This window comes from Benincasa hispida, chromosome 10, assembly GCF_027475165.1.
Source record: "Benincasa hispida cultivar pf3 chromosome 10, pf3_genome.v1.1, whole genome shotgun sequence".
Classification (NCBI taxonomy): Eukaryota; Viridiplantae; Streptophyta; class Magnoliopsida; order Cucurbitales; family Cucurbitaceae; genus Benincasa; species Benincasa hispida.
Genome location: NC_143487.1, coordinates 50,980,177 through 50,992,976, shown reverse-complemented (window position 1 = coordinate 50,992,976; position 12,800 = coordinate 50,980,177). Strand labels below are relative to the sequence as shown.

The 12,800-nt window shown below is 35.2% G+C and overlaps 1 protein-coding gene and 1 non-coding gene across 2 annotated transcripts; both read right to left on the bottom strand.

Moving 5' to 3' along the window:
• Positions 1-20: 20 nt before the first annotated feature.
• Positions 21-2,933, bottom strand: LOC120088694 (uncharacterized). The gene is made up of 2 exons (XM_039046117.2): positions 2,884-2,933; positions 21-1,676 (listed from the first exon to the last, which is right to left on the bottom strand). The coding sequence occupies exon 2, from the start codon at positions 458-460 to the stop codon at positions 44-46; it is 417 nt and encodes a 138-aa protein (XP_038902045.1). The 5' UTR covers positions 461-1,676; positions 2,884-2,933; the 3' UTR covers positions 21-43.
• LOC120089582 (small nucleolar RNA U30) lies at positions 2,736-2,818 on the bottom strand. Its single transcript, XR_005485257.1, has one exon. It is a non-coding gene; the product is annotated as a small nucleolar RNA U30 (small nucleolar RNA).
• Positions 2,934-12,800: the final 9,867 nt, after the last annotated feature.

Sequence of the window (12,800 nt, the reverse complement as noted above, 5' to 3'; positions counted from 1 at the left end):
CACTCCATCAGACCCAGAAAATCCTCCCTCCTCCAAGTAGGACTCAAACAATGCCCATTAACCTCACTTGAAGCCAACCACTCTTCAGCACATCCAGCCCAGTTCCCCCAACAGCCCTAGCCCCAAAACCAACCCCACCCAATTCACCCCAAACCTGGTTTGCACCCACCAGTTCTAGGGTTGATGCCACCTTCGTCTTCAACCCCACGGTCGTCGCTCCACCTTCCTCAGAACTGAAATCCACCGAATCCCTATCTCCGACACCAGTTCCACCAAACTTTCCCTCCTCCAAACGGTCCGATTGCATAACAGGGATCTCTGAACCCTGCATCTCCGAGCGCAACCCAACCTTCTCAACAACAATTGGCTCACTCTCAAGCTTCATAACACGGTATGGCTGCCTCAACACTCGCGAACCATTCTTCTCCTTCAATCTTAACGGTGATCGTTTATGCACCATCGATTTAGCACACAAAACAAATTAAACCATCAGATCCAGATGCTTTACAAAACACGAACCACCTGCAAACAAAACTCCATATCCAACCGAACACACCAAATCCGGACACCAATCGAGTCACATCCAAACTAAACCATCAGATCCAGATGCTTTACCAATGAATCAAGTAACCAACCAATGAATCAAGTAACCAATTGAAGAAATCTAGAAAGAAACGCGAGCAGATCAATCTCAGATCCAATCACGTTGAACAGAAACCACCATTCGATCGCCTCTCACTTGTCGAGAGAAGTGCGTGATTCCACCTTTTGAGGATGATCTTGTTGAATTGAAAGGGGACCTCGAATTTACTCCTCCATTGGTTGAGGATGATAGAGTTGTTGAACCTTGTGAGGATGTTCTTGAAGCGAGAATTAGTATGTGGGACAAATCCTTAATGGGTCAATTTGTGGATGCGAAACTATTGTATTTCGTGATTTATTGGCTTATTTAGAGGATTTGGGGACGTGTGGAGATACCCACGATTACTTTACTAGACAACGACCTAATTATTTTTAAATTCATCACATCTGAGTCTTAAGACTAAGGGCTTGATAATAGACAACGACCTAATTATTTTTAAATTCATCACATCTGAGTCTTGAGACTAGGGGCTTGATAATAGTCTGTGGCACTTAGGTGGCAAACTCATCTTACTGTGGGTAGGCCTGTTTTTTTTTTGTCACTAGAGTTGTGTGTAGAGGTGGATGGGAATCATTAATGCCCCTATGGTTACTGTTCGTATGACCCTATCAAATGTAGGATTGTTAGTTTCGAAGTTGAATGACCCGGTCAAATGTAGGATTGTTAGTTTCTGTTGTTTTCTTGAGACTCGGGTTAGGCAGGAGAACTTTGATGCAGTGTTTGGTAGGATGATTAGATTATTTTTGGGACCTTAGTCATGTCTCCTTTCTTTATGATGATCAATGGGGACTACGACAAGGTGATTCATTATCTTCCTTTCTATTCATGATGGTAATTCATGCTACCTTTATAGGATTTGCTCTTGGTTCTGACTATTGGTACTTCTATACAATTTGTGCAGGCTTATGTCTCTAATGAAGTTGATCATCTCTTGTGTGTGGATGGTTGGGAGTCTCAAGATCATTTATTCTTCAAATGTAGGTTTGAGAGAGAGGTGATCAAATGTGTTGTGTCTGTTAGAATCGTCTCGTACCTAATAACATTGTAATTAGGGCGATGAAATTGTACCTTAAGGTACATCCATTGCTTTAATTTTTCTAGAATGGAACAAAATAGGATCGTCCTTCCTAACCAAAAAGATTTTGAAAAAGAAAGAATTTTTGGAGCATTTATCAGTTTTGGGAAAAACTAATAAGAATATATACTTCATAAATTAATTTCTCAAAAGTTGAAATGTCTAGCTCAATTGTTAGAGGCTATTAGTTGGGTTACAATTTAGTCTAATTAGAATTTGATTCCAGTTATTTTAAAAATTAGAATTTAATTTTATGGTTGAATTAAATCCTTCAAAATAATCTCCATTCTAATTATAAGTCACAAATACTAGATTCTCAGAGCCAATTGTAATTTAACATTTCAATTAAAAATTCTTTTGACGAAATTACAATTTAAATTTCTGAACTTCATGTTTGCGTTTTCTTATTGAAAATAAAATAAGTATTCCATAGTTACTAAACCTTTAATATAACTATTAATTTTTTTTAAAAAAAAAATATTGAATCTGCCAAAAAAAAATATTAGACTAAATAAAAAAACAAAAAACAAAAGACAACAAACCGCACTTTAGTTACTACATAGTTTTATATTTTTTAAAATTGAAAAAAAAAAAAAAAAAACAAAACAAACTTTTAACTACAAGCATAATTTTTAAAATATTAGACAGGATGAATATGCAAGAACTAATTTGTCATTTCTCTAATTTCTGAAATATAACTGAAATGATGAATATAAAACTAAAAAGCAATGGAACATTAAAAAAGTACCAAGTTTTGATATATTTAATTTCCATTTCAATTTTGATTACTGTACTTTCAACTTAAATGTTTTTCTATTTTGATTTAAATTGCTATAAATATAAACGAAAAAAACTAGATTCAAGAATCGAATCATCATGATGAACCAATCAATGAAATGAGGGTTGTTAAAAAAAAAAAAAATCGGCTAAGTGAAACGAAATCGAACGGATGGCTGAAAATCAGATCCAAATGCTCAATAGAAAAAATCGAAGAAAAAGAAAAAAGAAAGAAAAGGCGCTCAGAAACAAAAGAATGGATGAGAGATTATCCTCACATGAAGATCGGATTAACGAGATTATTTGAACTCATCATCATCGCAGCCTTCTCATAAACAGAAATACAGAGCAAAATTAGGGTTACAAAGCAACATTAGGGTTTGCATACCAGTAAAGAAGAGGGAGAAGAGACGGGGAAGTTGCAGTCCAAGGTCATTTTAGGGTTTGTAGTTGGAAAGAAGTTGAAGGAGGAAGTATTTATAGAAGACAAAAACTCCAAAACCCTAGATGAAAGGTTTCAAAAAAGCCCACGAGCCCAACCAAAATGAAGCCCATTGGATTTTATTCTTCAACAAAATATATCTCTAACCCAATAATAATAATAATACCTTCTTTTTTGGAAAAGTAACTTTTTGTCCCTCCATTTTGAGTTTAATTTTCATTTGGGTTTGATTTTAATATAGTCTTTACATTTTTAACATTGATTTTCTTACTGAATACTTATATGTAGAATAAGTAGGGACCAAATAGAATGGCACAATTATATGTAGGAAGTAAATTTTTTCTTGCATATTTTTTGGATAACAAAAGGAAGGAAAACAGAATTACGATATCAAAATCAAAGCCAACCACTTAGGGAAAGGGAGAAAATAGTATAAAATTAGTATGTAAAACAAACATATTAATGCTCTGATACCAAGGCAGAATTTGAGCTTAGTAGCTGAGATTTTTGGATTTTCTCTTTTGAATGTTGTATATTATTCAGGGGTGCCATGCCCAATTTATGCACGAATTGCCCTTGTACAAGAGAGAAAGAATAATTATTTACAAATAAGGAATAACAGAAAGGACACATGGTCTAATCACAATTAAGGAATAAAAAATAAATAATTTCACCTTTTGGATCCTAATAGATTTTCCTATCCGATGAATTTCCACCATTGTCCTCCTTATGTGATGTGACATATTTGTTTTGAGGTGTCTTCTTTGGACCCTTTGACTTGTCTACATGGCTATTCAGTATGGCTTTTTCTTTAATACATTTGACCCAACTATAATTATAAACTACTTTTGAGGCATTAATTTGGACACCACTCATTTTGATAGTGATCAGCCATAACATTCTTCATTTTTGCTAATAATGTGTTCCTTTCTTAATATTTATTTTCTTGTTCAATTCTTAGATACAAGTCCTTGTATTCCAACGCTTTCACTTGGCTTTAATGAGATTAATCTCAAGCCTCTTGTTTCTCTTCAACAACTCATCGATTGAAGGCGTTTCAAAGTCGTCATCGGAGAAAAAGGAAATTTGTGTCGAGGTTCAATGGCTTGGGATTCAGTGCATGGAGAAGAGCGCAAGTAGATGCAAGGGAGGAAGGGAGCGAGGGCACTAACGCATTATTGACCTTATCAAAAACTTATGCTTCATCATTTTCAAAAGTGAGTTAAACAACAAAATGTGAGTTCTTCATTTAAGAAAAAACTATGGAGCACGAAAAGGACGGGAAATTAAAGGTTTTTTTTGGTAGGTAATTTGAAAATAGAAATTTAAAATTTATTGATTAAATGAAAATAGAATTGTATTTCTTGTTTTCAGATATGTGCTTAGTAGGAGATATAGAAATTAAACAATTGTTCAAAATGTATTTGATAGTATATTTAAGAACCATAAAACTAATAATAGTTATTCACTAAATATTAAATTAAATATAAACGGGAAATTCATGAATTGGGTTCAGTTGGGTTGAAGGACATTTTAGACTCAACTCAGTTGTTGGAGTTGTAAGTTTCTACAACCTAAGTGACCATTGTTAAAAAGTGAGCTCAATTTAACCCCACTATGAAACATTTGGGTTGGGTTGGTTCAGGTACTCGGGTCATATATTTAAATTTTTGTTCTAAAAAGAAGTAATGAAAATTTGGGTGTCAAGGAAATTCATATAATATTAAATCCTAGGTAGGTAACCAACATGGATTAAACTCGTTATTTCTTAGCCTTTTTATCATAGGATGCTCCTTTATTAACCACTAGGTCAATCTATGATGGTTTAATTTAAGTCTCTTAGGGCTATTTGAGCCCCAGATTAGAGTGGGTGGAGGGGGTTTAGGGCTCTAACTATTTTTAGTTGAGGCTCCAACTATTATACCCCAAATTAACAACAGTATTTACTATTCCCTAATCCATGATTTCTATAGTGTTCACTATTTGCAACCTCTCAGTTTCATCTCTCTCGTCTTTGGCTTATCTCTTCCATCTCTCTTTCTTCTCTATCGAATGTAGTGCTCAGATCTTGGCTTGTCTCTTCCATTTTCATCAATTCCACTCCTCATATCTGCCTTTTCTCTCTATCTTCTCCGTCAACTCCACTTCTCATATGTGGTTTTCGTCTCTTTCATCTTCATCGATACCACTTCTTAAATCTGGTTTTGCATCTCTTCATCTCCGGTGATTCCATCTCCGTCGAAACCAGATATGGATCCTTAAAGTCCCTAACTTTATTTCATCAAACCCTTCATAGATCTATGATCCACGTTTAAGGTGGAACTCTTCTTGCATGTTTTTCTCTAGATCTAATTGGGGTTTCGTCTGACTTCTTCCTTCTCGTTGCCATTCAAATGCGTCTGTTCCTTCTTCCCCTTGTCGATCCAAACGAAGAATTCCTTCGTCACTTCAAACGAAGGATTCCTTTTGTCACTTCGTTCGATTTCTTCATTTTTTTCATTTTATCTTGATGTTTAATTTGTTTGGTTAAGGGACGATTATGCTTAGTGAGAGGTGGAGGTTCTCGTTTGGAGGGTGGTAGGGTCTGAAGGATCCATTATGGAGCTTGGTAGGGGGGAAGAAGTCTAAGGTAATTTTCTTTCCATTCCCAACTGATGATGAGGGTTTTTTTTTTCAATTTTAGCTCAAAAGTTTCAATAGCTTCAATTTAATTCTATATTTTTTATTGTAAGTTTTGTAAATTTTGGTCTCTGTTTGTCCATTGTTGGTCTCATATGGATGATTTCATGTTCATTGTTTGTCCATTTTGGACTCTGTTTGTCCATTTTGTAAATTTTGGTCTTTATTATCCATTGTTTGTCCATTTTGGTTTTTGTTTCTCCATTGTTTGTCCATTCCTGTCTCAATTTGTCCATTTTGTAAATTTTGGTCTTTGTTTTTCCATTCAATGGATGGATGATTTCATGTTCATTTTTTGTTCATTTTGATCTCTGTTTGTCCATTGTTTTTCTATTTTGTAAATTCTTATCTTCGTTAGTCCGTTGTTTATCCATTTTGGTATCTATTTATCCATTGTTTGTCCATTGTTTGTCTATTTTGGACTCAGTTTGTCCATTTTGTAAATTTTGGTATCTGTTTATCCATTGTTTGTTCATTTTGAAAATTTTGATCTCTGGTTGTCTATTTTATAAATTTCTAATGCATCATAGCATAGGAGGAGATATTCGATGGATGGGTGAAAGTACAATTTTGTTTATATTGTTTTACGTATATTGATAACCTAATTATAACATCCGCTTTATCCTTTGTGCAGAGTCATCCTGCAGCAAAGGGGCTTCTATATAGGTTATTCTCATACTATGATGATTTGACCTACGTCTTCGGCAAGGATCAGGCTACGGGAGCATAGTCAAAGACCTTTGTAGACGTTGGGTCTAATGTGTCAAACCATATGAATGATGGTGTTCCTATTGCTGAATCATAGGATCTGAAAATCCCCATGATGTCTTGTCAAGGAATGAATATGTCACAGGATGAGATGCATGGAACACGTACTGGTCGAAGCACTGAAGAAGAAAATTCTTCGAGAGAAAGTAAGAGAAAGCGAAGTAGATATCAATCTGAAATGGCAGAGGTTGTTAGGAATGCGATTGTAACGACCCGACCCCCTAAGACTTAAGTTAGGTCGTTACTAAATACACGCATGCATGGAACTCAAAACAACACTCGGTTATGGTGAAATAAATGCTAATTAAATAAGGTAAGTTCAAAAGACTTTCATTAATTTCAAATATTAAAACAATAGGAAGGTACCCATAAATCATAAAAGATAATAAATAAGTCTGAAATACGATTCTTAAAAATAAGTTTTAAACATCAAAACTAAAAGTTAAGGGAAACATGAAAAGAACTCTAAATTTCATGATGCAGAAGCGTAAAAACTAGTCCTAGTAGCTCGATCACGTCCATCGCCAATGCATCTCTACCCTTACCTGAAACAACAACATGAGAAAGAATGAGTATAAAATACTCGGTAAGTAACCCCACTACTGAGGTCAAACTGGGCATCTATGTCCTCTAGATACTCACCTCTGGTGAAACATATAACTGCTCTAGTCCTCATGGGACACATATGCACATGAAATAAGAAGGAGACTGAGTTCTATCTTACTGTAGTTAAGTATGCCCACTACCTCTGATGAATTCCGAAGGAGACACAAACTGGTGAATCCCGAAGGAGACACAAACTGGTGAATCCCGAAGGAAGTACAAACTGGTGAATTCCGAAGGAAGCTCAAACTGGTGAATCCCGAAGGAAGTACAAACTGGTGAATCCCAAAGGAAACACAAAATCTAATGGGCATCTAACTGATCAGTAAGGATATTTGTACAGTCTCAACATCATAATCATCATTGTACGGATCTATGACATATATATAAACCTCAACATCATGGCTCTACAACTTACACATATACCTCAACATCATGGTTCTACAATATACATGTATACCTCAACATCATCAGATTAAATACAACCATGGAAGCACATACCATCTCATACTAGCATTCAAGTGTCTATGTGCATAAATAAATTATTCGATCTCGTAACAGAACATACTTTAATCATATTATACTATCAATCTTTCATGTTGTCATTCTGCCATAACCTTCATTTAACATGCTAGCATACATCTAATGCCTGGCCTGTGGGCAGTTCCAGTAGTAAGATTACTTACCTTGATATTAGGTCGAACCAAAAGGCAATTGAATCTTTGTGAAATTCTTGAATCCTTAATCAAGCCTAAACATAAACCAAGCTTTAAAATTAATAGTTAAGGCCAAATTCCAAACACCCAAATATTACAAAATATTTCCAGATAACCTTACCTAAGGTGTGGTCTAATTCAAATTCACCTTCTAAACCTCCAATTTTAAGTCCAAATAATTAGCAAACCAAACTCTTCTTCATCTTAAATGAAATTCTTGAATCAACCCCCTAATCATAATTTGAAATTAGGCTTACATGATTAAAGCTTGAATCAAATACATACTTCACTACCAATGTCTCAAATAAATTATCCATATGTAGTTTCGTCAAAAAAATCACTTCCAAATGACTTTACCAAAATTTCTCAACAACCAAAATTAATCCACAAGAGGGTAATCAAAGCATAAAACTTACCAAAACTCGCTAAAACAAACTCCAACTTCACTGAACAACACCTCAATACCTTCACAAACTTGAATCCAAAGTTGAAACACAATGGGTATTAACCAATTGATACCAAAAGTAAATGAGTATTCATGAATCAACCGAAAACAAACCTAAATGACAGAAATCTTACCCAAATCGATAGATCCAGTGATGGCAAAAGCGAACGACGCTTGAGCAGTGATGGACGAAGGTCATGAAGAAGAAACTGACGGCGACTTTGGGCGGCGTCGAACGGGCTCACGAACGTGAGGAAGAAAATAGGGTGGGGTTTGACTTTTTATAAAAATAATAATAATAATAATAAAACAAAAAAGGAAATAAATATAATTACATTTAATTCCTTTCCATTTTATACTCTTAAATTCTTTTCCATTTCAAAAGAAAATTAATTCCTGCCATTAATTTCTAATTTGAATAATTTTACGCCAACAATTAAATTCCCGCACTTACACTTGAAGTCCAAAATTCCAAAAATGCCCTCCAACTAATAACAATTACTGAAATTCCAAATAATAAAGTTAATGAAATTATATTATTACTAAAAAAATGTGCGGGGTGTTACATTCTTCCCTCCTCAAAGAACTTTCGTCCTCGAAAGTTCATTCTTGAAAAAAACTCTAGGTACTAGGCCTTCATCTCATCCTCTTGCTCCCAGGTAGCCTCCTTGAACTAGTGATTCTACCACAGGACTTTCACAAAAGTAATTTCCCGGCAGCACAATGTTTTTACCTCTCTGGCGAGGATCTCTATAGACTTCTCCTTATAGCTCAAGTTGTCATTCAACTGTAAGGGCTCAAAGTCAACTACATGGGACAGGTCTATTACATACTTTCTCAGCATCGAAACATGGAAGACATTATGAATTGAAGAAAGTGATGGAGTCAATGCCAATTGGTAAGCTCCAAGAACAATTCGCTCCAAGACCTCGAAGGTCCAATGAACCTCGGGCTCAACTTCCCTTCCCTTCCAAACCTCAAAACACCCTTCATAGGTGCCACCTTTAACAACACTTTATCATTAGTCTCAAATTCTAGGTCCTTACGTCTCACGTCGACGTAGCTTTTCTGTCTGCTCTGAGCTGTTTGCATACGAGCCTTGATCTTCTATATTGCCCCATTCATGGCTTGCACTAGCTCAAGTCCTAGAAATTTCCTCTTTTCTACCTCATCCCAACACACAAGAGACCTGCAACTCTTCCCATAGAGGACTTCAAACGGTGACATGCCAATGGTAGCTGGATAATTGTAATTATGCTAATTCCATCAAATGCAAGTGAGAGTCTCAATTCCCTGAAAACTCTAATGCACAAGTGCACAACATATTCTCCAATGTCTGGTTCAAACATTCTTTCTGACCATCAGTCTGTGGGTGAAAAACTGTATTAAAATCTAATCGAGTACCCAATGCTAACTGGAGACTCTTCCAAAAACTAGATGTAAAACGAGAGTCACTGTTTGACATAGCTGAAACTAGTATCAAAAGAGGTGTGACAACCCCTTCCATATATAACTATGAAACTTAAGATGCTGAAAACCAACAATACTTTAACATGCTCAAGTTGAGAACTATGAAAACTGTCATGAGCTTAAGAAAGACTTAACCACTAAAAACATATATCTGAGCTAACCATTCTGTCATAGGGAAAACTTCATATGTGTAGTGGAGAAACTGGTCATGCTATATAATGCATCATCTGAAGATACGTATCAGAACAAATTTGCTTAACTGAATACTGCTTCTACTCTAGAAGCGCCGACTGTGATGTCTCTCTTAGGGTCTACTTTTCTGAGAATAACTCGGTCTAATTAAGTCTCACATTCATGAGAAACTCATTATGAGGCTCTATACTGTCATGGGCTATAAAACTTGCTTGAGTCAATCCTCATATTATTCTTTAGCCTTAAAACAATCACATATCATTACTTAGACCCCGTTGCGGATGAGTCTAAAATTCCCTCTGAAAATGAGGTTTTGAAGTCCCTAAATGCTAAAGCATCAGTCAATTGATAACACATTTCCATAACCTCGTAATAACTGTAATTGATCCTTGAAGTCATTTTTTTAAGGATAAAACCTTCTTGATTCATAAATCCTAGCTTGGATTACTCGCACTCCCTAACGCTAGTTAACTCATTGCCCATGCAAGAGAATACATACTATCTTGTAATGCTTCAAACCCACTTTTAGTAACTTCTTACTATCAACTCAACTTTATTGCCAAGTCTATCCCTTATACTAATGGTTATATTGGAAGATCCAACTTAATTACTTTTGTGCATATACCATTATTGTCTACCTCGAGTTGGATTATTTTCTTTTCTCAATCAAATTGATGGTCTTGCTAGTTCATGTTTCCAACACTTGCACACAAAGTCAAAATCCTTTAAATCTTACTAATGCCCTCAATGTTTTACATCTTAACTAATGAAGCCTCAACATACCATATCAATAATTCTCGAACATCTACTGTTACTAGTAACTCCATTTTAACTTATCCCTTCTCAACCTTCTGTTTTGGTAACAAATTCTTGTGTTAAAACAAAGTTCCATACCAATCATCTATGTAAGCTATCTTTCCATCTAATACATATTGTCCCAAAGTCCCACATGATCACTAGATATTTTTCTTTTACACCAAAACAAATACCTTGTAACCCCTCTTATCAAGCCTTCAAACTATACTTAACTAGGAGTTTCGAACACATTAAATTTCTCTCTCTTTCCAAAAGAGTAAACTTTCTTGGATACTTTTCTCTCATTCACACTTATCTCTGATAAAACCACTAAATTCAAGACACCTCCCTTTTTTTTCTTTTTCCACTTTCCATGTGAAACATAATCTCTTTACTAAATTATATTTTACTTAACTCCTCCATAAATCTTATCTCTCTCACTAAGAATTTCCATCTTGTAGAATTCCTCTTTGCCAATTTGCATACATTTAAATTCCAAAAGACTTTTGTTTCTTCAAATCTGTCTAACTTGGATCTCCTTAACACAATAAGGTGCAGGGTTTAGTCTAGGTATACTAAAATAATCCTTCAACCTAAACAAATAACACCTTGCTTTAACTCCTTTAAGCCCAAGGTCATGTCCAACTATTTTAGCTTCCTTTAATGATCTACTTCACCAAATATTCCAAAAGAATCCTTCATATCATTACACATACTTTACCTAGTCCATCAAGTCGTAGTATTACCCAAATGATTATGACTTATGAATTCTTTCTAAAATTCTTCTCGAAATGTTGGGTTTTTAATATCTTTAAACCTTTAATAAATCTATAGACTCTTCTTCTTTTCATCCTTATTCATAAAACAACTTTTAACCTTATACTTGAGCACTGGCCTGTGTATTTATACTACCACCGATTGCACTATCCAACACAAAACATAACACTAGTCCTTGATCAATTCTTGTCTCGACAATTTTATTCTTTGATTTAAACATTTAAATACCTTCATTCCTAAATTGTCATAACTCTACATAGTTTCATCAATCTTTAGCATCTCTGAACTAAGGCATATATTTGTTCATTCCTAACATAATTTTCATGAGATAAACTAGTACCAAGTGACCTCATAATTTACTCTATTTTACTTTTCTCCTTTTGTAGTATCGTACCTGATAATCCTCTTATAATAACTTCTAACGAGTCACTAACCCAGCATTAGAACATAACTTGTGCATTTAAGTTAAACAAATATTTTAATGCACAACTATCATAAAACTTGTAATTGATAAGATGTACCTGGCGATGACGAGGAATCCGTTCATGGGCCACAGGGACAATCTAGACTTATATAGTAAGTCAGTCTACAGAACCCAAAACATGGGCTCTGATACCAACTGTAACGACCTGACCCCTTAGGACTTAAGTTAGGTCGTTACTAAATACATGCATGCATGGAACTCAAAATGACACTCGGTTATGGTGAAATAAATGCTAATTAAATAAGGTAAGTTCAAAAGACTTTCATTAATTTCAAATATTAAAACAATAGTAGGGTACCCATAAATCATAAAGGATAATAAATAAGTCTGAAAAACGATTCTTAAAATAAGTTTTAAACATCAAAACTAAAAGTTAAGAGAAACATGAAAAGAACTCTAAATTTCATGATGTGGAAGCGTAAAAACTAGTCCCATTGGCTCGATCACGAATTCCTCTTGTCCATCGCTAGTGCATCTCTACCCTTACCTGAAACAACAACATGAGAAAGAATGAGTATAAAATACTCGGTAAGTAACCCCACTACTGGGGTCAGGCTGGGCATCTATGTCCTCTAAATACCCACCTCTGATGAAACATATAACTGCTCTAGTCCTCATGGGACACATATGCACATGAAATAAGAAGAAGACTGAATCCTATCCTACTGTAGTTAAGTATGCCCACTACCTCTGGTGAATCCCGAAGGAAGCACACAATAGAGGTCGAAGTGTGTGCGGAAGTCGTGAGCCAACTCCAGATATTCCTGAATTGCAGAATCGATAGAGGGTGAAGCTTATGCAAATCATATTCTACAGTGTGCAAGATAGAGGGAGCTTCTTGTCTGTTCCCACGGCCATGAAGTTGGAGTATTACAACCTCCTCCTTGAAGAGAATGTTTGATCAACCCGTATTTTGGACTACTTTTTGATAATG